The sequence below is a fragment of the Macrobrachium rosenbergii genome, chromosome 9 (genome assembly GCF_040412425.1).
Source record: "Macrobrachium rosenbergii isolate ZJJX-2024 chromosome 9, ASM4041242v1, whole genome shotgun sequence".
In the NCBI taxonomy this organism is placed as follows: domain Eukaryota; kingdom Metazoa; phylum Arthropoda; class Malacostraca; order Decapoda; family Palaemonidae; genus Macrobrachium; species Macrobrachium rosenbergii.
In genome coordinates, this window is record NC_089749.1 from 18,813,614 (window position 1) to 18,841,403 (window position 27,790).

General features: G+C 34.8%; 1 protein-coding gene across 1 annotated transcript; it reads right to left on the reverse strand.

The window, feature by feature from the left end:
- Nucleotides 1-782: 782 nt before the first annotated feature.
- On the reverse strand, nt 783-4,464 carry LOC136842083 (neuropeptide-like protein 31). Its single transcript, XM_067109466.1, has 2 exons — nt 4,384-4,464; nt 783-1,577 (listed from the first exon to the last, which is right to left on the reverse strand). The coding sequence occupies exons 1-2, from the start codon at nt 4,393-4,395 to the stop codon at nt 1,332-1,334; spliced, it is 258 nt and encodes an 85-aa protein (XP_066965567.1). The 5' UTR covers nt 4,396-4,464; the 3' UTR covers nt 783-1,331.
- Between the last annotated feature and the right edge of the window lie 23,326 nt (nt 4,465-27,790).

The window sequence follows — 27,790 nt, forward strand, 5'->3', positions numbered from 1 at the left end:
CTAAGATGTTCACAAGATCTCAGGTATTGTAGAACATTAACTTACACGTTGCTTGAAACACTCAAGTTTTATAATCACTCTAATCTGAATAAATGAATTTCAGTTTTCTTCACACATCAAATTTCGGAAGATATAAAGCGTGAAGATAAAAATAAGGAAGAGGAAAGTAATCTGGAGGAACAGAAGGATGAGGAGGGGAGGAGAAAGAAATGGAGTAAGGAAGGAAGAAAGAAAGAAGTAAGAGGAAGAGAATCTGAAGGAGCAGAAGGATGAGGAGGGGAGGAGAAGGAAATGGAGGAAGGAAGGAAGGAAGGAAGAAGTAAGTAAGAGAAAGAGAATCAGAAGGAGCAGAAGGATGAGGAGGGGAGGAGAAGGAAATGGAGGAAGGAAGGAAGAAAGGAAGAAGTAAGAGGAAGAGAATTTGAAGGAGCAGAAGGATGAGAAAGGGAGGAGAAATTGGAAGAAGTAAGAGAAAGAGAATCAGGAGCAGAACGATGATGAGGGGAGGAGAAAGAAATGGAGGAAAGAAGGAAGAAGGGAAAAAGTAAGTAAGAGGAAGAGAGATCTGAAGGAGCAGAAAGGAGAGGAGGAAGGATGAGGAAGGAAAAAGGAGGAGAAGAGAAATGGGGAGCAGAAATGATGAGGGGAGGGGAAAAGAGGAGGAAGGAAGGAAAAAGGAAAAAGTAGAGGAAGAGAATCTGGAGGGCAGAACGATGATGAGGGAGGAGAATGGAGGGGAAGGAAGGGAAAAGTAAGAAAGAAATGGAGGCAAAGATGGGGAGGAGAAAGAAATGGAGGAAAGAAGGAAGAAAGGAAAAAGTAAGTAAGAGGAAGAGAATCTGGAGGAGCAGAAGGATGAGGAGGGGAGGAGAAAGAAAAGGAGGAAGAAAGGAAGACGCTTTCAAAAAATCTTGTCTGTCTTTATGTTTTGTTTATACTTCTTACTGTAATAACGCTAAACAGTGACCGTATCTTGATAATGAAGAAAGTGGGCATTTAAACACTGTAAAAGGAATAAGCGATAAGACGTACCGGTTTAAATCAAATAAAACAAGGGAAGAAATGACCTTTAATTGCTACAGCCTTGACTTGCAAGCAGTTTTTTCAGTAGCTTGAAAATTAGCTGGCAAGCACAACTGGTGATGTCTTATTTGATTAAGAATCAGAAAACTTGAAAAGGACACAGAAAGCTTAGTAGGTGAACTTTCGCTTTGATGTCTAACATAATCTGAGAACAGAAAACAAAGCAAAAAAAAAAAAAACACACGAATGTGATTACAGAATTCATATTTCTACAGGAAACTGTTCCCTGGATCCGACAGAATTCTGCTCTACCAGCCGTAGCCGTACCTAGGGACGTATCCCCCTCTGAGCCCGTAACCACCTAGGCCGTATCCGGAGCGCACGCCCGGTTTGTATCCGTACCCGAGGCCAGTGCCGTATCCGTAAGCTGGGACAATTCTTCCATATCCGAGCCCGCCGTAGCCGAGACCCAGCCCACCGTAGCCTGGGCTCTGGGACAAGATGTAACTCGGTTCGGGGTTTGCCGCTGTAAAGGCGGCTAGTAGAAGGAGGCACTGTGGGATATGAGAGAAGAAATCCTGAGAAATAGGAGTTCAATAAATGCATAGACCTAATGAAGCTCAATGAGGAAAAATAAAACATTCATTTCACTCACTCAAACCACTAGCTCACTTTTTGGTCTCTTTTGGTCCTACTGTGAGCGATCGCCACTCCCACAAGACTCCTAAGTTCTGTTGCAGGTATCTAAACATTTACTTTAGAGAAATGATTGCTGATTAACTCTCTGTGATTAACATACCAAGACATTACAAGTATGCAGAATAGAGAGACCTCAGTCCGAATTTCGGAATGGTACGTGACGTCTCCAGGATAGGGATTTGCCGTCTTAACCTTCTTTTATATCACTGTCATTTTTGACAGCTTGTGTATACCAATTTATTAAGACACTTTGTACGCACGGAAGCATTTCTCAGAGAAACTAGATACTTATCAAATTAAAATCACATGAAGCAGTTGCCTTCTTTAGGTGTGATAAACAGAAAACTAAATTGTTTCGAAACATACTGTGCAAGAGAAAAAAAAAACTTCTTATGCATCGATATAAAACCTCACAATATCTCATGACTAAGGTGCGAAGGTCATTCAAGGTCATTTGCAATTAATCAGATCATGAAGCCTATCACAGATTTGAGTTTAGAAGACATTGCGTCCAAGGGACCAACACCTTTCAAAAATATTGAAAATCTTTAAAATTTATTTAGTATTCTCTTTTAACAGTTCTTTCCAAAAACACTGACAAAAAAAGTGCTGACTTGATTGAGCATTCTCTTTTAATTGTTAGACCTTGATCCATCAAGCTTAAACTTAAAAAACATTTTATTCCAATCACTATTGTTTTGTACAAGGACAGTGAACACTTCCATTGCTTTGTAATGGCCTTAGTAATCTGTGAAATCTCGACATTGTTTTTTTATAAGATTCCGATTGAAGATTTGTCTACACACCGCAAAAACAGATCTCGAATGGACTCTTTAATTTGTAATCATTACGCTTTAAAAGGTTGAGCCGTTGATAACTTCCGTTCATTTGTCTACACACCCGCAAGAACAGATATCGCTGCTACCGTGGTTTTTGCGGTCAACCACAATAATGTCTGTACTTCACTGTAAACGACGTGTGAGGTCTACTATATAACAATAATACATAAAACAAACATTTGTCAGCAAAGGTTGTGTGTGATATGTACATTTATATATACATACATATATATATATATATATATATATATATATATATATATATATATATATATATATATATATATATATATATATATATATATATATATATATTTATATATATATATATATATGTTTCTTCTTTTGTCATCATCGTGACATTTCACGTTCACAAACATTAAGCTACAAATGTCTCTTAATATTCAACTCATATACATATATATATATATATATATATATACTCGAAATATATACCGATGTGGAATAACAACTGCATAAATGGTTTGTCGCCTGGAGGATTCGATCCACTGACAGCAACTGCCTTCAACTTCAGTGTCGAGTTGCTCTATACCCATATATATATATATATATATATATATATATATATATATATATATATATATATATATATATATATATATATACTTGACAGCTGAGTCACTGAGTGGGGATAGTTGCTATCGGTGATATATATATATATATATATATATATATATATATATATATATATATATATATATATATATATATACGCATCCTATATATATATATATATGTAATCATATATATATATATATATATGTATATATATATATATATATATATATATATATATATATATATATATATATATATATATATATATATATATATATATATATATATATATATATATATATATATATATATATATATATACGTATATATATATATATATATATATATATATATATACATATATATATATATATATATATATATATATATATATATGTATATATATATATATATATATATATATATATATATATATATATATATATATATATATACATATATATACAGGTGACAAACCACTTATCATTTAAATTACCCTTCGGTATTATTTTTTAAGATATGTAAACGAACTGAATATAAAACGACACAAATAATGATAAAATCCACAAAGGAAGATAAATATATATCACTGGAGTGCTGCTCCTCCCTTCGACTGTCTGTCGTCCTTTTCTTGCCTCAGTAAAGGACTCTCTCTCTCTCTCTCTCTCTCTCTCTCTCTCTCTCTCTCCTCCCTCTCTCTCTCTCTCTCTCTCTCTCTCTCTCTCTCTCTCTCTCTCTCTCTCTCTCTCTCTCTCTCTCTCTCTTTCTCTAGAATCAAAGGCCTCGCACTCTCAGCCTTTCCTTCTCTGGGTTTTATCTTTATTTATATATCCATCACGTACCATATTTTCGTGATTCAGTTATATACATAAAACGACATTTGTAGCTTAAATATTGTGTGTGTGTGTATATATATATATATATATATATATATATATATATATATATATATATATATATATATATATATATATATATATATATATATATATATATATATATATATATATATATATATATAACACTAAAAAAAACTAAAAAATCTGAGGGTAAATTGAAGTTAAGATAGTTTTTTGTTTGATGTGATGTCTTTCAACATTAGAACTGACTTCCTCCAATGATACTTTGAAAAGACGCCACTGAATATTAAAAACTACTCGACTTCTCTTATCGTGGCAGTGGTTATATTTTCCTATCGGCTGCATATTTTTTCCAAGTAAAAAAAATAAGACCTGATCCTTACCAAAACTTTCATAGCTGCGTCTCGCGGATTCTTCCCACGAAAGGACGAGAAGAAGAAGAAGGCGTAGAAGCGGCGACAACAGTCGTCCTATCTATGATCTCGAAAGGAGAACTGCCAGGATATTTATACCAGATCTCTTTAAAAAAAAAGGGAAATTACTCGGCCTTTTTGTGCAAGCATCGTTCCTGTCTCGTCTTTGCTATCGAGGTTGTTCGGCCTTGCTTGTCACGGATGCTGCCGCTTCGAGGAGTGTCGTGACAGGCACTTGAAGCATGGCTCGGAGTGCGTGGAATTAATGGCTAATCTGGAGAGTGCTTTGACAAGCTGGTGTTCAGCTTTCGCGCGCGCGCGAAACGTTTTGACGTTGGAGAAGTGAGCGGTGATGTTCCGTTGCCGATGTAGTTTTTTCTTTGGTCAGGTTTTGTTATCCGTTTATGTTTCTTCAGTTTTTACCGTCTTTAGACAATCCCATCACTTGTGATGAATAAAAAGACAAATTTATACACACACACACACACACATGCACACACACACACGCATGTATATATATATATATATATATACATATATATATATATATATATATATATATATATATATATATATATATATATATATATATATATATATATATATAACAGACAGATAAACACAGACATATACGTCTTTGCATGTATTATGTATGTATGTATGTATGTATGTATGTATGTATTTATTTATGTGTGTATGTACGTATGTATGTATCCCGTAGTCTGTTGCACATCATGGTGGAGTTAAAAATCTAGGTTCATAAATCCAGGTGGAGGAAATAAAAGCCAGACAGGGTGGTGGGGGTGGGGGTGGGGGTGACTTTTTACTGTATGACTTGCAGAAAAGTTTAAAGGAATGAGACCAGCAATATGGATCTTTATAATATCGTTTGTATGTAAACAGAGGATTGTTGCCTTCTGATGTAATCCTTTCGAAGGAGAATGAATTATATTTGTGTGTGTAACAGCTTGTTGGATTGTTACTTATAAGAATCCAAGTACAGCCAATTATTCTGAAGGCGTTTGACGTTGAACGTGCCATAGTATTTACAATAGTTGTGCTTTTAACGTTACTTGAGATGCTGATATCTATCACTCATCATGGAACCACTCTTGTACAACCTGCTCACAAGAAAGATGAATGCTCTAACTTCTCCGAAAAACATCAGCCTACTGCTCTAAAATCTGCTATAGCTCAGTTCATCAAATGACTACTCAGACGCTTTGAACCTCAAAAACTTCTCTCTTATTGTGAGTATGTATTCCGGAAGGCAAGGTTAACTAATAATAGCTGATTCAAACGAACTTGAACCAAAATAGTCGTCCTCTCAACTGAGGTTTTGGGGATTCCTGCGTCATTGGTCTAAGACAGCTCTTGGGTTTTTTTATGGTCTGCTTTAGGCTATCTTACCAGTCTTCTAGCTTATGGCGCTAGTCCCATCCTCATGCATCCTCTTCAAAGGTTTGACACCTGATAGGTCGATGTTTGACCCTTCCTTTGTCGCTAGTGGTATCCCTCAGGTATCTGCTATATGCCATATCCTTATTTCTTTTCTTCAACAGTTGTCAGCAGGTGTTTGTGGTCTTCATAATTTATTCTTCTGCCCTTAGCACTCTTCAGAAATTCGTGCAGTCTTTTAATCGTGTGCAGTTTTATCACTGTAGCTGATCACAGCATCCAGGAGCGGAGTAGATTCCTCTATCTTCAGTGTGATGTTCAAGTTTTGGAAATTTACTACTTCAGGTCTATTTTTATTTGAGGCCTGAAAAGCATTCATTAGCAGTTCTCTGAAAGATCATACCTTTTGCCTGGTTAGGACTACCCCTGTGAAACTGGTTGTACAAATTTATACGCCACATGCGTTCTTACTCGACGAAACTCGCCCAGAATTACGCGTGATATCTTCTCTTGCAATATTTTTATTGATTAAATAAAATCAGAGTTTCTTCATTCAACTACTGACCTAACACTTGCTTCAACTAAGATTCACACACACACACAAATACAAGCACATATGTGTGTGTGTATATAATATATATATATATATATATATATATATATATATATATATATATATATATATATATATATATATATATATATATATATATATATATATATTATATATATGGATATATATATATATATATATATATATGTGTGTGTGTGTGTGTGTGTGTGTGCATGTGAGTGCGTGTGTGTGTATTGTCTGTGATTCTATTTATTACAAATTAGCAGAAATTAAAAGAGACCAGATTTTGTGACATTTTTGACCTGTAAAAAGAATTATGTAATAAAAAACTGCAGAAAGTCCTAAGAGGTAAGTGACGGCAGGGAAGGGGAACAGGCAGGGAAGCAAGAACGAAAAATGCCTCAATATCCCACGAGTTGTGAGCAAGTGTCTCCGGAAGCGCCTGAATCTTAAAGTACGACTTTCTGGCGTTCGACCGTCGACTTTTTTTTTTTTTTTTTTTCGCCATTCAAACGGTTCTTGTCCCTGCGGCTAGAACTCTTCAGATTAAAGGAAGTCTTGCTTTGATGAATATTCTTTATGCAGCACAAGTCTTGCGTGGATTAAGAAGAACATAAACAAAAAAATAAATATAGAGCAAGATGATATTTACAAACTGGGTGAACAGAGGTAATTTGTAAGCCCGACAACCGAAAAATAATCCGCTCTGACCTTGAGCGTACACACCGACGCCTTCGTTGAGAGATGTTTTGACGATAAACGCTCTGTGTTTTAGGGACTCGATTCGCTATGGCCGGTTCAATCTGGGTCCTGATCTATTTTAGTCCCTTTAATGGGACTTATGTATCCTTTCTTTCCTCCATCGACATGTTTTTGTCCTTCTTAGACTAATGGCAGTGGATGTACGCCAGAAATCGTTCCCCGCGCCGTCGATAGTCGTATTCCGCTTCTCTGGTTAATGGTTGCTGTTCCCAGCGTTGCTTTCGATTTGCTTTGGCCTTGACGCAGTGCTTGAGAGGCAGACAGGCAGTCAGGTAGTCAGACAAGCAGCCAAGAGAGATATTAAACCGATAAGCCGCAAAAAAGTCAGGCAAAAGATAGGCTGAACAACAGCAACCATATAAGCGAGGTCTTCAACTGAATCTCACTCTGCCACCAAGTTGACCTAGTTGACCTGGTTGTGACTCGGTACTGGTGACAGGTGGTCATTCCAAGAGACTTGTTAGAACTGGAAAGTTGTGTGTGTCTGTGTGTATACAGAAAAGATTAAGAGTATGAAAGACAATAGATTTTTTACGTGTTTCATTATTATTAGAACCGTTGATCAAAGTTTGTTTCGTGGATTTAAATAATTATATTTAGTATATGTAATACGCCTTTGTTAAAGTATAGATTTTTCTATCTTCAAACATTTCAATTACATTCGCAAATATGATACTTCTGGGAGAAAATATATAATGCCTAAGATCGACTATTTTTGGAAGTAAAAAGGCGTACATATTCCGATTAAGCTCATCGGAAGATCTGCTCATAACATTTTCCTGCCACTCGCAGAAATCACCCAAAACAGGATACTCTCTCGAAGCATATTATCATACTCAAACACTTGGGGAAACCTGCTCATGTGGAAAATTACCCAAAATAGTAAACCATAAAACACTTTATGCTTAAAAAATGTTTTTTATGCTGAAATATAATGTTGAGAACCACTATAAAAGATAGCGTATTTCCAGTTAAGTGAAGTGAAGCAAGTGACTGGTTCTTAATAGCTAATCTTTGAGTCCTTGGCAATACAATCACTTCCTTCTGGGGTTAGTCAGCCATGGCAGCGAAACAAGGAACAACAAAATATGGCGTCGGTGCATATGTCGGCAACGCTGTACGTTTCAGGTCGGTAGTTGACCTAAATATTGACTGTAATTCCAACGAAATTTGAGTTGTTTCGAGGTTGTCGATAATTTGGTTTCGTTTCGTTCTTCCGCTGTCTTGCGTTACTGAAACTACTATGGAATTTTAAAGGTGCTGTTGTGTGTTGACTGAGTAATTTTGGTTTTAGCTTTATGGAATTTTAAATGTGTTGTTATGTATTAACCGAGTACTTTTGGTCTTATGGAATTTTAAAGATGCCGTTGTGTGTTAATTGTGTAATTTTGGTTTTAGCTTTATGGAATTTTAAAGGTGCCGTTATGTGTTAACTGAGTAATTTTGGTTTTAGCTTTATGGAATTTTAAAGGTGTTGTTATGTATTAACTGAGTAATTTTGATTTTAGATTTATGGAATTTTAAGTGTGTTATAATGCGTTAACTGAGTAATTTTAGTTTTAGCTTTATGGAACTTTAAAAGTGCTGTTATGTGTTACTAGAGTAATTTTGGTTTTAGCTGTATGGAATTTTAAATGTGTTGTAATGCATTAATTGAGTAAGTTTGGTTTTAGCGTTATGGAATTCTAAATGTGTTGTAATAAGTTAACTGAGTAACTTTGGTTTTAGCTTTATGGAATTTTAAATGTGTTGTAATATTAATTAACTTTGGTTTTTGTTAATTCTGTGTTGTAATAAGTTAACTGAGTAACGGTTTTTAACTTTATGGAATTTTAAATGTGTTGTAATGCATTAATTGAGTTAAGTTTGGTTTTAGCGTAATGTTTGTAATAAGTTAACTGGGTAACTTTGGTTTTTAAAGCTAATTTTTAAATGTGTTGTAATGCATTCACTGAATTTGATTTTTATTATGGTTTTAGCTTTAAATGAATTTTAATAGCTTTATGGAATTTTAAATGTGTTGTAATGCATTCACTGAGTAATTTTGGTTTTAGATTTATGGAATTTTAAATGTGTTGTAATGCGTTAACTGTGTACTTTTGGTTTTAGCTTTATGGAATTTTAAGTGTGTTGTAATGCATTAATTGAGTAGTTTTGGTTTCAACTTTATGGAATTTTAAATGTATTATGTATTAGCTGAGCAATTTCGGTTTTAGCTTTATGGAATTTTAAAAGTGCTGTTATGCGTTAACTGAGTAATTTTGGTTTAGCTCTATGGAATTTTAAATGTGCTGTAATGCGTTGACTGAGTAATTTTGGCTTTAGCTTTATGTAATTTTAAATGTTATGTTATTTGTTAATTTAGTAATTCTGATTTTAGCTTTATGGAATCTTAAATGTGTTGTAATGCATTAACTTAGTAATTTTGATTTTAGCCTTACGGAATTTTAAAGGTACTGTTATGCGTTAACTGAGTAATTTTGGTTTTAGCTTTATGGAATTTTAAAGTTGCTTTTATGTATTAACTGAGTAATTTTGGTTTTAGCTTTATGCAATTTTAAAGATGTTATGTGTTAATTGAGTAATTTTGGTTTTAGCTTTATGGAATTTTAAAGATGGTGTTTTGTCTTAATTGAGCAATTTTGGTTTTAGCTTCATGGAATTTTAAAGATGCTGTTATGTGTTAATTGAGTAATTTTGGTTTTAGCTTTATGGAATTTTAAAGGTGTTGTAATGCGTTAACTGAGTAATTTTGGTTTTAGCTTTATGGAATGTTAAATGTGTTGTAATGCACTAACAGTAATTTTGGTTTTAGCTTTATTGAACTTGAAATGTGTTGCAATGCGTTAACTGAGTAGTTTTGGTTTTAGCTTCATCGAATTTTAAATGTGTTGTAATGCGTTAACTGAGTCATTTTGGATTTTGGTTTTAGTTTTATGGAACTTTAAATGTGTTGCAATGTGTTAAGTAAGTAATTTTGGTTTTAGCTTTATGGAATGTTAAATGTGTTGTAATGCATTAACTTAGTAATTTTGATTTTAGCTTTATGGAATCTTAAAGGTGTTGTAATTCATTAACTGAGTAATTTTGGTTTTAACTTTTGGTTTTAGCTTTATGGAATTTTAAATGTGTTGTAAAGCGTTAACTTAGTAATTTTGGTTTTTACTTTATGGAATTTTAAAGGTGCTGCTATTTGTTAACTGAGAAATTTTGGTTTTAGCTTTATGGGGTTTTAAAGGTGTTGTAATGCGTTAACTGAGCAATTTTGGTTTTAGCTTTTGGGTGTAGCTTTATGTAATTTTAAATGTGTTGTAATTTGTTAATTGAGTGACTGGTTTTAGGTTTATGGAATTTTAAATGTGTTGTAATGCGTTAACTGAGTAATTTTGGTTTCAGCTTTATGGAATTTTAAAGGTGTTGTAATGCATTAACTGGGTAATTTTGGTTCAGCTTGATGGAATTCTAAATGTGTTGTAATGCGTTAACTGAGTAATTGCGGTTTTAGCTTTATGGAATTTTAAAGGTACTATTTATGTGTTAATTAAGTAATTTTTGTTTTAGCTTTGTAGAATTTTAAAGGAGTTGTAATGCGTCAACTGAGTAATTTTGGTTTTAGTATTTTGAAGACTTAGCTTTGAGAATTCCTTCATTAAAATTATGATGTTGTGGAATATAGTGCTTTTGTATGTGCATTATACCGAGGATTTGAAAACCAAAATTGATAGCCTGTGGCTGAATTTCCATGATCTTCTGTTAACAACGTATGTCTGGTTATCGCGGAATCAAATTAGCTTCAAATTTATGAAAGATCGGTATCCAAACATTCGAGGTTTTTTGGTCTATTTCATGTCGACATTATATTTAGGTTACTCAAAATGATTAAGAAGGCGAGAGAAATATTTCCAGATTCTGACTGTCTTTTTTTGGGGCGGTGGGGTGTTTACCATGAAATCTTCCCAGCAACCCCTCCACCCCCTGGCGAGAGAAATATTTCCAAATCTGATTGTCTTTTGTTTGGGGGGGGGTTTACCATGAAATCTTCCCAACACCCCCTCTCTACCCCTTGGCGGGAGAAATATTTTCAAATCTGATTGTCTTTCATTTGGGGGGGGGTTTACCATGAAATCTTCCCAACACCCCCACTCTAACCCCTGGCAAGAGAAATATTTCCAAAGCCGATTGTCTTTTATTTAGGGGGTTTACAGATGAAATCTTCCCAACACCCCTCTCTACGCCCTGGCGAGAGAAATATTTCCAAATCTGACTGTCTTGGGTGGGGGGTTTTACCATGAAGTCTTCACAATACCCCCTCCAGCCCCTTGCAAGAGAAATATTTCCAAATCTGACTGTGTTTTTTTTTTTGAAATCTTTACACCACCACCCCGCCCATCCATCCCCTCCACCTCCTCAGAGGTAGTGATTTCTCCCATGACTTGTCTGGGAGGTCAAGAGACCTATATAGAACGCAAGCTTGAAGGAGTTCTGCACAACCAAACGAACCATTAACGCGGTATTTTTTTTTTTTCCGATATTAATGACTCTTAATGGGCATTTAACAAAGCAAAATGTTCCTTAGCTAAGCAAAATATTCCTCAGCTAAGCCAAATGTCCCTTCGTTAAGCAATGTTCCTTAACTAAGCAAAATTTTCCTAATGTTACAGGCATTAAGATTCTGAGTTGCTTTGGATGTATTTCACTGAGGATTTTCCAGATAATTGGGCAAACAAACAGTTTGATTAATCTATTAAAAATTCAGAATCAATGCAAGGAAACTATTATCCCTAATGACTTAATGACGTATAGTGATATAAGAAATACTAGGTACTTTTAGTATTGTTCAGTAAATTCTTTGCACAGGCAGTTGATTGCAAAACGAAGGTTAGATAAACAGGCAGTATGTCTTTCACAGAACAAAAGCAAGTGCAGGTAAATAGTTGCTTTAGATAGGTAATACCCAGGAAAACTGTTTCTTGTGGAGTTGAATTGAATTAAATTGAATATAGTTTAGGCCAAAGACTGGCTTTCTGGGACCTATGTAAGGATCATTCAGCGCTGGAAAGGAGAATTGAGTGGTCAGTTTGAAGAAGGGATGTAACAGGAGAAAACCTTGCAGTTGCTACTGAAATATTTGTTAAGATGGGGTGGATAGCGAGATGGAAGAAAGATAATAGGAATGGAGGTACAGTAAAAGTAATGAAAGAGGTTGCAGTTAGGGCCGAAGGGACCTGCAAAAAACCTTGAGCAATGCCTACAGTACACCGCATGAGGTGTACTGACGGCACTACCTTCCTTGTGGAGTTGACCTTTCACGTATACAACCATAATTCAATACGCAAGCAGACGCTGCTTGACCATTTATTCGTGGTTCTTGTAGAGAAATTAAGACAGCCTAAGCAATTATAAGCCGTATGAATTTCTGATAAGTGTGCTATATGATTCATAGTATAAGTTTTCTATTCTAGGTCTTCGATTGGTTCCCTGGTACAATGTTGGAAGATGGCATCGTCCTGCATAATGCTTCAGATGTATCAGATGAATTGCGATAGTGTAATTAGTGCTGCAGGTTCAAGGGATGACCTACTTGTCCCCTATGAATACTTAACGTGTTTCGTACTGGTCATTTATTATTTACTTGCCTTATGGTGAGTTATACTCTCTCATTAACGCTGGTGGCAATAGGTTGAGTTGGCTGAGGTTGAGCCTTTTTTGTATTGATTTTTTGTCCTCAGTGTTACAAGTGGCAGGAACTCTTATTAAGATTTTATGTATGTATGTATATATGTATATATATATATATATATATATATATATATATAATATATATATATATATATATATATATATATATGTATGTATATAGATAGATAGATAGGTACTGTATACTTGATATCTCAGAACTTCCGTTCCGCCTGGATACTGCTTTTTATCATAGCACCTACAGGGCCTTTATTCCCCCAGCAGTACTTCCCTCCTCCCCATAACCCCTCCCTTCCTCCCATGAAAATACTTGAGACTTTCTTAAAAGCTTCTCGTCAAAAGTTGGTATCAAGAGCCTTCAGATGGTCCTAAGAAATCCTTGTAACTAAGGGGTCTCCTTCGCTGGCGCGCCCCCTCCACCCCCCTCCCCCACAAAAAAACTCCTTCGGGATCCCCTCGTTGCTATGTGGACTTCGAATGAAGAGACCCTCGCAATATGTATGTGATCTCTGCCGCCTCCGTGTTGTGGAAAACTCGGCGGTGTTTGGTCTCCGAATTCGTGGAGAGATTTTTTTTCGTGAATCACTACATTTAATTACAAAGTTCGTGTTCGTGAAGAAATTTTTTTCGCGTGAAGTTAATTACATTTTGGTGAAGTTACTGTCCTTTAAGTAATAACATTCCTTAGCGTCATTTTTCTTCCCATACTGTTAAGATTTCATTATAAATTTCGGTTATTGCAATTTCGTGTTCGTAAGGAAAATTTCTTATGATATTAAATAAATTTTTGGGGGGAGAGTTATTTTACTTTAGTTAACAAGACTTCCTATCGTCATTTTTTACTCTAAGTCATTTTTCCGCATTCAGAAGATTCCATTACGAATTTCGTGTTTGTGAGAAAAATTTCTCATAATCTTAATTGCTTTTTATTTTTTTATTAATTTCCTTTAATTGACATCACTTCAGACCATTAATTTTTTCTTTACCTTGGAATTGTCTTCCTAAATTAATAAGATTTCATTACGAATTTCTTGTTCGGGAGGAAACTTTCTTAGGAAATTAATTGCATTTTCATGAAGTTATTTTCCTTTAATTAATAATATTACTTAGCACTGATTTTTTTTTAGTCGTCTGCTCGTATTAGTAGGATTTCATCACGGATTTCCTGTACGTAAGGAAAGCTTCTTATGATGTTAGTTGCAATCTTGTGGAATTAGTTTCCTTTAATTAATAAAATTTCTCGGAGTAAATTTATATCTGGAGTCTTCTCCCCATATTAATAAGCTTTCATTATAAATTTCGCGTCTGTAAGGGAACTCGCTTATGCTGTTAATTGCATTTTTATGGAGTTAATTTCGTTCAACTGATGAGATTCTTTTACGCATTTTTTCTTCCTTTTAGTCGTCTACCCACATTAATGATATTTCATCACAAATTCCTTTTTCGTGAGGAAACTTCCTTGTGATGTCAATGGCATTTTCGTGGAGTTATTGTCCTTTAGTTAATAAGATTCCTTGGAGCCATTTTCTATTTGGAGTCTTCGTGTTATTGAATAAACTTTCTTATGATGTCAACGGCATCTTTTGCAGGGTTATTTTCCTTTTATTAATAAGATTCCTTGACGTCATTTTTGTATGTTCGGAATCGTTTTCACATATCAAAAAGATTTCATTACAAATTTCGTGTTTCGTGAAGAAACTTCCTTTTGATGCTAATTGCATTTTTATGGGTTGTCGTCCTTTAACTAATAAGATTCCATAGTGTAATTTCTCCCACACGGAGTCGTCTTCCATTCCAATAAGACTTCATTACAAATTACTTGTTCGTGGCGAAATTCCATATGATGCTAATTGTATTTTTTATAGTTATTCGCCTTCATTAGTGAGAATTTACCTCCAGTTTCGTGTTCATAAAAGAACCTACACCTTACAGGAGTCATTTTTCTTAAGGTAATCTTTATAAAAGGGGTATTTTGCTTTCTACCTTACGTTTTGTGTTTGCAAGGGAGATTTCAGAGAAGGTGTCTGCCACTTCATGTTTAACATTCGCCAGCCTTGAACTTTATCCCCAAGTTTCATGTTTGTAAGAAGATTTTTCGTTTATAGTGCACTCAGCAACTTTTTGGAATGATCATCCTTTAACCAACAGAATTCATCCCAAGTTGAGTGTCCATAAGCCATATTTCATAAAGCATATACTTTATAATTTTTAATTCGTCTAAATTTTCAAAGAAACTTTCAATGAACTTAAACTTCAAATAATGTCAGCTTTATGATATTTTAGAAGCGTCTCTTTTAAAGACTGCTTAAAGTTGGTCTTGATTTTCCTATTTATTTTAAAATTAAATCATAACCCCAAAATGGTAACTAAATTGTTTATTTCTGTCTAATGTAAATAAAATCTTCATAAGATTGAACCCAGATGCAGTTCTACAAGTTTTCCATTTATAAGTACCCGAAGAAAGTCTATGTACGATCATATTTCTATCAAATTTTCTATTTCAGTTTAAATGATTGGCATGAGTGTATTAGGTTAATCATGTTAATATCATTCTCGTTTTTAGTTTTCTGTAAAGAAAACTACTTTGCCGGCTTTGTTTGTCCGTCCGCACATTTTTCTGTCCGCACTTTTTCTGTCCGCCCTCAGATCACAAAATCTACTGAGGCTAGAGGGCTGCAAACTAGTATGTTGATCATCCACCCTCCAATCATCTAACATACCAAATTGCAGCCTACAACCTCAATGAGTTACAAGCCTATTTAAGGTTAAAGTTAGCCATAATCATGCTTCTGGCAACGATATAGAATAGACCACCACTGGGCCATGGTTAAAGTTTCATGGGCTGCGGCTCTACAGCATTATACCGAGACCACCGAAAGATAGATCTGTTTTCGGTGGCTTTGATTATCCGCTGTAGCGGCTGCACAGAAAACTCGATTGTGCCGACGAAACTTCGGCGCTATTTTTTTACTTGTTTATTTGATAATAACAACCTCTCTGAAGTAAATGAAGCATTCTTTACATTTTCCAAGAAGACTTTAACGAACCGTCTTATTTACGACCAAATAATTCGAAAATTTCAAGCTTAGAAAATATAAGACAAATACATTGCTTCGTCTCTTATCATTTATGTTTATCTGGAAATCTTACCTGTTTTGAAAACGCATTTTACATCCTTCGAGTTATTCATTCGAAAGATAGCAATGTCTATCTATATTTTTATTAGGAAACTGCGCTGTTATTGGTACATATTCTTCACATTCTTCGATCTCTTCGCACGAAAAGCATTATGCGTAAAGAATAGTTAACATCCCTGACGTGATTCATCATGATTCATCATCTGTCATTAATTGCAATCCTGTGAATCACCAGGTGCGTTTGAGCGTGTAAAAAGAGCGAGAGTTTGGTGTTTCAGAATTTTTATATAATGATTTTTGGTCGTCCTTTTAAACCGGAGATTGTGTTTCTAATGTTTTCTAAGTCTAAAATGGTGGGCCAGCATTGGTATAAAAAAACGTAGAATTTTGGAGAACGTAAATTATGTTAACGCGGAGTATAAGTTTAACAGAAAATCAGATCCTAATCTCTCTCTCTCTCTCTCTCTCTCTCTCTCTCTCTCTCTCTCTCTCTCTCTCTCTCTCTCTCTCTCTCATATCATATAATACCTCGGAGTTAATTCTCATTCCATCAGTAAGCCAAATTTACCATATTCTCTCTCTCTCTCTCTCTCTCTCTCTCTCTCTCTCTCTCTCTCTCTCTCTCTCGCTCATATCATATGATATCTCGACGAGTTAATTCTCATTCCATCGAAGTGAAACCATTTACCATATTTCTCTCTCTCTCTCTCTCTCTCTCTCTCTCTCTCTCTCTCTCTCTCTCTCTCTCTCTCTCACATATCATTTGATACCTCGACGAATTAATTCTCATTCCATCAAGTGAAACCATTTACCATATATTCTCTCTCTCTCTCTCTCTCTCTCTCTCTCTCTCTCTCTCTCTCTCTCTCTCTCTCTCTCTCTCTCTCTCTCTCATATCATTTGATACCTCGACGAATTAATTCTCATTCCATCGAAGTGAAACCATTTACCATATATTCTCTCTCTCTCTCTCTCTCTCTCTCTCTCTCTCTCTCTCTCTCTCTCTCTCTCTCTCTCTCTCTGGAGCTGCATACCCTAGCTTGACGGAGTTCCACCTACCGAGATTTGAGTAAACCTAAAACCATTTGGCTAATCTTAGCATGCAGGACAACTTTGTCAAGGATTAAAGAATCCTTCTGTTGAAGGTCTCCTTAAACGATATGTCCTTCAGGGGTTCCAAAATTATTTCCAGCGTATTTTTTTCTTATCGTATCAATAGATTATACACTGGCTAAACTTTTCTTATAGCTTATAGATTTAGCTTTTGTTAAAGCTTACGTAGTTTTGGGTGAGACTTTCCCTATAATATATTTGGGTAATTTATCCATAGGCAAAGCCTTTTTTACATATGAGTTATTTATTTGCTATCAGCGCCAAATAATATATTATTGAATACAATGATTAAATGAAGTGGAATCAGCTGTAACTGACAGCTGTATAGGGACATGAAAATGCACAAAAAATATCAGTAAAAAGGTTTATTTTATTCACAATGAGACATATAAATTAAGGGAGAGATATTGATAAAAAAATAGAAATAAAGAGCCAGATAAGGTACAGAAAATCGAGCATAAAAATTCATCGCGAAAAGTAAAAATAGGAACGAATGAATAAATGGCAAATCTTGAAAAACGCAAAGATTATTCCTAGAGCGGTAAAGATTCGAGAAATAAAATTGTCATAAAAGTACATAAACCGAGGACAAGGATAATATATCATCCTCTCTCTCTCTCTCTCCTCTCTCTCTCTCTCTCTCTCTCTCTCTCTCTCTCTCTCTCTCTCTTATCCGTAATATTTATCAATAACAAACATGAAAAATGCATTTTGTGCCCTCATAAAAATTAACTGTTTGGTAAGAGGATAGCCTATAAATTTGATGAAATTTATGGCTTTAGGAGTATTTTGCCTTGTTCAATCAGAGGGATGCAGCTTTGATGTACATAATTATGTATATATATATATAATATATATATATATATATATATATATATATATATATATATATATATATATGTATGTATGTATGTATGTATGTATGTTCGTTTGTATGTATGTATGTATATATAAGCATATAAGTATGCGTATATAAACATATATATATATATATATATATATATATATATATATATATATATATATATATATATATATATATATATATATAGTATATATATATAATACATAGATAGCTAGATAGATAGATACATAGATATATTTACTCAAATTTGAAGCGTTAAACTCACACTTTTTTTGTACTTCGCTTATTCAGGGACAAGAAAAGAGAAAGCTATTCAGAGTATGTGAGCTCATTTAATTAAGGTATAACAAATATTCATCTTGTAGAAAAAGTATAAAACAGTAACAAAGAACATTATTCTCTTTCTTCTATTCATTCTCTCTTAAGATCAAAATTTAATCCAAAACTTTAGGTACGGTACTCTGACCCAAGAGTAATAGTTGTAAAAATAAAGTTATTGCTGTCATTATAACGTAAAAGCATTTATTCTCATTATCTTCTTCGTCATCTCCATGTCCTAGAGAGAAGAAGAAGAAGAAGAAGAAGAAGAAAAGAAGAAGAGGAGGAGAAAGTGAAATGAAGGCACCAAAATCAGTTAGAAGAAGAAGAAGAAGAAGTTAAAATGAAGGCACCAAAATCAGTTAGAAGAAGAAGAAGAGGAAGAGGAGAAAGTGAAATGAAGGCACCAAAATCAGTTAGAAGAAGAAGAAGAAGAAGAAGAAGTTAAAATGAAGGCACCAAAATCAGTTAGAACAAGAAGAAGAAGAAGACGCAGAGAAAGTGAAAATCAGTAAGAAGCAAACACAAATCGAGGCATTTTCAGCTGCCTGTTTACGCGTTCTGCGAGTTCATTATTATTTGGAAGAGCGGCGACCACAACAAATTTCCATTAATGATGGTCTTAATATTCCACGACATACGAGAACCGCCCTAATTTCCCAAGTGAACGATTGCAAGTTAATGCGATTATCCGCATGAGACAGACGGTGCCATAATCAAAAGGCTTTTTTGACCTGTCAAATATTTCTAATTTATGTTCAAAGCGCGTAGGTGCGCTCTCTCTCTCTCTCTCTCTCTCTCTCTCTCTCTCTCTCTCTCTCCTCTCTCTCTCTCTCACAAATGTACGGGTTCGCGCAGCCGTTGACATAACCCTACTGTGCCTCTCTTTTAATAGTAAAACATATATGTATACAACATATATATATATGTATGTATGTATTTTTAAGACGTTCAAGTTTTTCATCTTGAAGAAACAGCTAGATTTAATTGTTCATATATATATATATATATATATATATATATATATATATATATATATATATATATATATATATATTATATATATATATATATATATATATATATATATATATATAGAGAGAGAAGAGAGAGAGAGAGAGAGAGAAGAGAGAGAGAGAGAAGAGAGAGCTGACCTAGTCATTACAGTAATGGAACCTGTAACCTACATGGGCTGTACGCTGAGTATGATTCTTATCCTGTCTGTCTAGAAGATTTGCTAAGCAATATTTTAGCTGAACTAGACCTTTGAGCTACAGTTACATCTTCAGACTCGCCCAGAGCTCTCCCGAAATATATATTTTTAAATGAAAAACTGATACTAAGAGCTGAACAAAGATAAAGAAGTTGGGCAGCTTTGGAATACCTTGCTCTGGTACCCAGAGGGACTGGCGCTTCGAAGGGCAGCAATGTTGGGGCAGCACTGTTCCCTGCCTCTTCAGAAGCAAGCAGTTATAAGTTAGCTGATCTGATATTCTTTTGTTAAGTTCCTCTATCACATACGTGCACATGCGCAGACTTTTGTGTATATATGTGTGCTTAATTTTAATTGTAATTAGTATATCATATCATGCCGGCTGAAAAAGAAAATATTTCAGAGCAAAATTATGAATTAACAAAAATAGCCTTTTGCAAGCATTTCCATTCTCTCTCTCTCTCTCTCTCTCTCTCTCTCTCTCTCTCTCTCTCTCTCTCTCTCTCTCTCTCTCTTATAATAATGGTCATTATAGCTTCAAGAACATTTTCATTCATAACTCTTAATCAAAGTAAATATGTATAATAACTCGATTTAGTAAAATCAGATTATATCAATATTAAACGAACGTTTTACCGAAGGATGGCTGATCGCCTCATAACCCTCATATAGAGAGGAAACTGCATAACTGAGGATGCATAATTAAAATACCTTTTTTTCAAAATCAAATTTTAGTTTTCTGTGAAAGGAAACTATTGTGCCAGCTTTGTCTGTCCGTCCGCACTTTTTTCTGTCGGCGCTATTATCTGTCCACACTTTTTCTGTCTGCACTTTTTCTGTCAACCCTCAGATCTTAATAACTACTGAGGCTAGAGGGCTGCAAATTGGTATGTTGATCATCCACCCTCCAATCATCGAACATACCAAATTGCAGCCTTTTAGCCTCAGTAGTTTTTTATTTTATTTAAAGTTAAAGTTAGCCATGATCGTGCTTCTGGCAACGATATAGGATAGGCCACCACCGGACCGTGGTTAAAGTTTCATGGACCGCGGCTCGTACAGCATTATACCGAAACCCCCAAAAGATAGATCTATTTTCGGTTTGCCTTGATTATACGCTGTAGTGGCTGTACAGAAAACTCGATTGCGCCGAAGAAACTTCGGCTCATTATTTACGTGTTTCATGAGTCTTTTATTTTTAAGAGGATTTTCATTTTATAAAAAAGTTAATAAGAGCTGAGTAATGAGTTATGAAAAAACGGAGGCGCCTGGTAAATATAGACTGACGTAATTTGATAATAACGAAAATATATAGATATCGATGAATAAAAAAAAAAAGTAGGAGTAGGACGACAATTATAAACCTGTGTTCACCGAAATTAAAGTGTATTATTGGAAGCTGAAAAAATGAATGGACACAAGAAAGGACATAAATATTACACATGTAATGATAAAATAAACAAACAAAAAATAGGAGATAGAAAAAAATTACCTACATAATCCACCCGCACAACAAGAACGCAGAAAGAGGGAATAAAATGGATGAAAAGAGAAGTACAAAAGAAGAGAGGGGCTCACACCCATTTCCTGCGAGAGAAACAAAGAAAAATGGAACCGTAAAAACGAATAAAAAAACGAAAGATATATACAACACAGGAAGGAAAAAATTAATTCCCACAACTATTCCTCCCAGATGAAGTCGAGGAAAAAGTGAAGAATAAAAAGCGAATGAAAAAGAAAGGTTAAAACAAAGGAAATAAATATCCAGATCTATTTCCTCTGAACAAAATAAAGACAAAAAAGTGAAGGGGAGCGCATGCCCCCCCCCCCCTTCAGAAAGCTCAGCCAGCAACAAAAGGATAACCTATAAATCCCCCTAGTGAGATTTATGGCTGGAGACTTTTTAACTTTTTTTTTTTTTGGGGCGAAATCGAAAGGAAGGTGGGGGAGGCGGTTGGAGGGGGGGGGGAGTTAGACGTACTTGCAGAGCCATTTGGAAAATAATCCTCTCGGAATTCCGGGACTATTTATCTCTCGGCTGCATTTTTTGAATGGAACGAACGGTGCCGGTGACGTATGTCTTGTCGCCCCGTCCGGTGGCGTTTCGTGGGATAAAGTTGACCCGAAACGGAAACTGATGGATGATTTAGACTTTTCAGAAAGAAGAGGAATGTTGCATCTGCTACTGTAGAATTTAAGGTTTTCAAACGTTTATTTCAGTACTTTTTATCCATATATTAAGCTATTTTTCCTCTTCCTTTAACTCGAGTTTTTTTTTTTGAAATGAACAATTACCTGTATTTAAAACGAAACTGATGGACGATTTCGATTTTTGAGAAACAATAGGAATTTTGCATCTGTTACTGCAGACATTCAAGTTGTTTCAGACTTTTATTCTGGTACTTTTTACCCATATATTGAGCTATTCTTTCTCTTTATTTAACTCGAGGACATTTTTTGAATGGAACAAAGTGCCTTTGACCCGAAACGGAAACTAATGGATGATTTAGACTTTTCAGAAAGATGTATGTTGCATCTGCTACTGTAGAAGTTAAGTTTTTCAAAAATTTATTCAGTACTTTTTATCCATATATTGCGCAATTTTTTCTCTTCTTTTAACTCGAGGTTTTGTAAGGAATAAACCGTACCTGTGACCAAAAACGAAACAGACGATTTAAACTTTTGAGAAAGAAGAGGAATTTGCATTTGTTACTACAGACATTCAAGTTGTTTCAAACTTTTATTTCAGTACTTTTTGTCCATATATTGAGCTATTCTTTCTCATTATTTACCTCGAGGACATTTTTTAAATGGAACAAACAGTGCCTGTGACCCGAAACGGGAACTAATGGATGATTTAGACTTTTCAGAAAGAAGTGTGTTGCATCTGCTACTGTAGAATTTAAGTTGTTGAAACGTTTATTTCAGTACTTTTTATCCATATATTGCGCTATTTTTCCTCTTTATATAACTCGAGGGCATTTTTTGAATGGAACGAACAGTAGCTGTGACCGAAAAACGGAAACTGATGGATGAATTCGACTTTCGAGTAAGAAAAGGAATTTTGCATCTCTGTCACTACAGACATTCAAGTTGTTCCAAACTGTTATTTCGGTACTTTTTATCCGTATATTGCACCATTTTTCTCTTTATCTAACTTGAGGACATTTTTTTTAATGGAACAAACATTACCTGAGGTGAAGTATGTCTAGTACTTTCCAGTGGCTTTTTTTTTAAATTGTTTGTTGCTTTAAACTTTATTTTCTCACTATCTTTATTTTCATACTATCTCTTTGATGTATTTTTTCTTTATTACATGGGTGCTCCCTCCAGTAGATGTTTGCTAAGGTTATTAACCTTGCTGTAACTTGTACTAAAATTTGCATGTTTGCTTTTGTTGCTAAGAGAAAATAGTAAATACTAGTCATTATTTTTAATTAATGGTTGAGATTGTATAGGATTTTGTTCAAGAGGGCGTTTTACTTTACTGTTCTTTAGAGAGAGAGAGAGAGAGAGAGAGAGAGAGAGAGAGAGAGAGAGAGAGAGAGAGAGAGAGAGAGAAATAATGCTAATCAACACATTTTCACATAAGTAGTGAAAATTTAATCAACTCTAAAAAGAATTAATGAAATTGGCAGTAAAAACTTCAACGAGTAGTTTTTGTGGTTTTGTTATTGATAAGGGTAAAATGAAGACAAATAATTAGAAACATTTGATACAAAAAAATATATAGGCTATATATATAAAAAGCACAAGAGCACCCAGACGCTCACTTATTGTCAGTCAAGAAAAATCAACCATTCTACAAATAGCAAAAGAAGAAGAAGAAGAAGAAGAAGAGGAAGAAATCGATGAAAATGTAAATCAAAGTTATGTACCCTCACGTATATATATATATATATATATATATATATATATATATATATATATATATATATATATATATATATATATATATATATATATAAAATTTTGGCTTCAGTGTCCCGTCATTGACAGCAGAGCGGCCGCGTCTAAATTTTCCATAATTTTGGCTGATTCTAATGATTCCCGGACTGATGAGAAGCGGCTAATTTCCCAAGTGAATGACTGCGAATTAATATAATTATCCGCCTGAGTTTGACGGCTCCGTAATCAAAAGGCTTTTACCTTTATCGGGCATATCTGATTTAGAATCAAAGAGCGTATGTGTGAACACGCAGACGCGCGCGCGAACGCACGCAGTTATGTTGCGTCAACATGCTTATGACGTACGTTTAGGCTCTACATTACGAACCGAATTTCCTGAATGAAGTCTCTTTTTTTTTATTTGTTTTTGGTAGATCTGGGTGGAACGGAATGCGCTTGCGCGATGCCCACTGGAATTCCGAATTCTGGAAGAAGAGGAGATTTCATTATTCCGATTAGCTACAAATGAAAGCAATTTCGTCCATGACTTTTGCTTTGCATTTCTATTAACTTTTGTTCTGCTTCTGGAATTTTTCTGCCTCTTTCCTACAACGCCGAGTTTACTGTAAATTATAAATAAAGGGAAGCCTTTGAGAAAGATTCTTCTCCTTATACCTTAATCTGGTGTTTGTTATATGTTTTCACCATTCATCTTGATGGATTATATATATGTATGTGTATAGATATATATATATATATATATATATATATATATATATATATATATATATATATATATATGCATGTGTATTTATATTTATGTATGTATGTATGTATGTATGTATGTATATATATATATATATATATATATATATATATATATATATATATATATATATATATATATATGTGTGCGTGTATGTATATACATTAGTGTGTGTGTACACTTCCATTCCCAGTGAAAACAAAAGCTACGAATCCTTCCATTTGAAGGCCAGAACAAGCATCAGCCGAGCGAAACAGACACATTCTGCTAATGGCGATCTCATGCACCTAATATGCATTCCGTGACTGCGTACAGAGTCGAGAGTGCCGTTTTATCACCCTGATTACAATTCTCAGCTCTAAAAGGTCTGGTAGCTGAACAGGTCCTAATCATCTGAATGACATCGGTCGTTCAAAAATAAAAGGAAAAAACTGGAGAGTGTCGAGATTGGCTCCTGTGTTCGCACAATCATTTCGTTAGTTTTGTCGTTGTCGCGTGATATGCACGTTATATGTATGTATATATATATATAATATATATATATATATATATATATATATATATATATATATATATATATATATATAAATATATAAAATGTATATCTATGCGTGTGTGTATTTTATATATACAAATATATATATATATATATATATATATATATATATATATATATATATATATATATATATATATATATATATATAGTCCATGTTGTTCATCTCCTGTATCACTTCTTTATCTCAATTCCTCTTTATTTTTCTCTTCAGCTTTTTCGTTTTGATGTAAATCTCGCTTTCTCTTTGGTTATGGCTGATTAGTTTCTGTAGACTGGTGTCACAATAAGGAATAAGTTATCTTACCCGTAAACTGAATTCATATTTAATATTTGATACATTTATTTTATTAGGCAACGAATCTGTGTTCTATTAATCTTTCGCCTAAATTCCTTCTTTGGAAGCCTTTGATCTACAGGTTCATTTTGCAGAGAAGATGAATATCCCATTATATCCACCTCAGGATATCATCTAGAAACCTTATTGGCGATACTCATAATGATTCTCTTCACAAGTCGTTTTAAAGAGAGTGTATCCCTTCCTAAGCATTCAATATAATTTTCTAACGAGCATACAATTGCAGAGTTCATACATGCCCATGTATTTTTGCCAAAACCCTAAAGGGAGCACCATCACCGCCATGTCACTCATATAATGTCAAATGAACTATATATGGAAAATATTGAAGAACGGTAGTCAGGTAGTCTAAGTCTTCCTTCTGCCAAGTCATCAAAAGTTTGTTTGTTGTCCAAACCCATCATTTTCCTTTTCCTAGTTCGTGGTTCTCACGATCATGAAATATATCCTGATGGTTTCTAGCCTAAAGGAAATTATTAGAAAATCACATTTTTAATTATCACTGTAGCTGCGTTAAACACGGTGTCTGGCGTTGGGTTAAAATGACGCCAGTATCTCTTCGTGGATTTTACCACACCAGATGGTTACCTATAATTAGCACTCGTTAACACCTGTCTTCCCAGACACATTTTGGAAATTATTCATTAGAACAGTAAGCTGAAGAAAACATTTAATGGAAGACTCGTGAAGCAAATACCGGTAGAAAAACGTCAAAAAACCAGCAAGCTTTAAGGTACCTTAGGTGTGTCAATGAACTGTCTGCACTAATATTCATCATAGCTATACGGAAAATGGTTGAAATAAAAAAACAAAAACAAGTGTTAGGCTGGATTCCCTGGAATTTGCTTTGTTTAGTTTTCTGTAAAAGAAAACTATTGTGCCGGCTTTGTCTGTCCGTCCGCACTTTATTCTGTCCGCACTTTTTTCTGTCCGCACTTTTTCTGTCCGCACATTTTCCTGTCCGCCCTCAGATCTTAAAAACTACTGAGGCTAGAGGGCTGCAAATTGGTATGTTGATCATCCAACCTCGAGTTATCAAACATACCAAATTGCAGCCCTCTAGCCTCAGTGGTTTTTATTTTATTTAAGGTTAAAGTTAGCCATAATTGTGCTTTTGGCAACGATATAGGACAGGCCACGACGGCCGGCTGAGAGTTTCATGGGCCGCGGCTCATACAGCATTATACGGAGACCACCGAAAGATAGACCTTTTCTCGTTGGCCTTGATTATACGCTGTACAGAAAACTCGATTGCGCTAAAGGAACTTCGGCGCATTTTATACTTGTTTTTAAGTTTGACGACAGTTGGCTTTAAAAAAATTAAAAAAAAAGAGAAAGGATTATGTAAAGCTGCTGCGAGCGGCGCTAAGAACCAGAACTTAACTTGGAAAGACCAAAGATTTACGATATTTTGATTAATCTCTCTCTCTCTCTCTCTCTCTCTCTCTCTCTCTCTCTCTCTCTCTGTCTCTCTCTCTCTCTCTCTCTCTCTCTCTCTCTCTCTAACGATTACCACGTGTAACAAGACGACTCATTCACCCCTTCGTGTCTGATACCTGTCATTACCGTACGCTCTTCGGCTCTTCGTCCGTGATGACAGACAATTCGCACCTATTTCTGCGAATCCGGTCACGTGACTCAGGGTCACGTAATAGGTCGTCAGCCTGGTCCGGGCCTACAATTGGTCAAGGACTACCGGGGATGGCGCAGTAGCAGCGCAAGGAGATGCGCTGAGGTCATCAGGCCACTATATATTACCTCAGGTAATCTGAGGATTTTGTCACTACTCGTCTAGCAGCCAAGCCAGCTTATACAGTAGCTTCTTCTTCGCAGAGTTGAAAATATCACCCGAGATCATGAAACTCTTGGTAAGAATTAAACGAAATATTTAAGGTTCGCAAATGTTCGTAGCTATTTTTTCTTTAATGAGGCAGTGGATATGTGAATATATCCATGTCGCGATACTTTCCTTAATCTAAATTTGTTGGTATTGAATGGTCATTGACTTACCAGTACAGCAATAATAGTAATAATCATTATGGAATTGCTTGCATGAAATAGTAATAATTATCATTAAAACTACACCTTCAGTAAGGAGATAGATAGCTTCGTCGAGCTTAAAAATTAATTTTAGAAATTAATAACGTATGTTAGGAGAGTGAAAATGACAGGTATCCATACTGCCCTAAAATGGAAAACTGCAGTATCTGCCAAATTTTCGAAATTGAGATATGCCACCTATTGGGCTCTCGAAACACTAATACACAAGTTACTGCAGTTTCAGAATGATTCTTCAATGCTTTCCACGTGTATTTAGGGGGTCCCATTTGCAGTATCTGCAAAATCAGTAGTAAGGCAAGGGAGTATCTACCATTTTTCTCAGTTTTGTATTTTTGCAGATACTACAGTCTTCCATTTTAGGGAAGCATATGAGCCAAATGTGGTTTAATTTTGAGCAGGAAATCCCATGTATTACCAGAGTAACTAGGAATGATGCTGTTTTTCACAAGTATAATGTAAAATACTAATTATTTGGAGTAGCTCACACCAATTTGCACTCGAATTGCTGTCAGAGAAAATCCTTTACCATCATAAGCATCATTTGTCGATTACTAATGCGTTTCAGAATATGCAACCTTTCGTCAGAGGATGAATTAAAGATAAAGAAAAATGAAGTTAACAGAAAACGAAAAAGGTATAATTTTCTTAATAATGATAGTAATAATGATAAT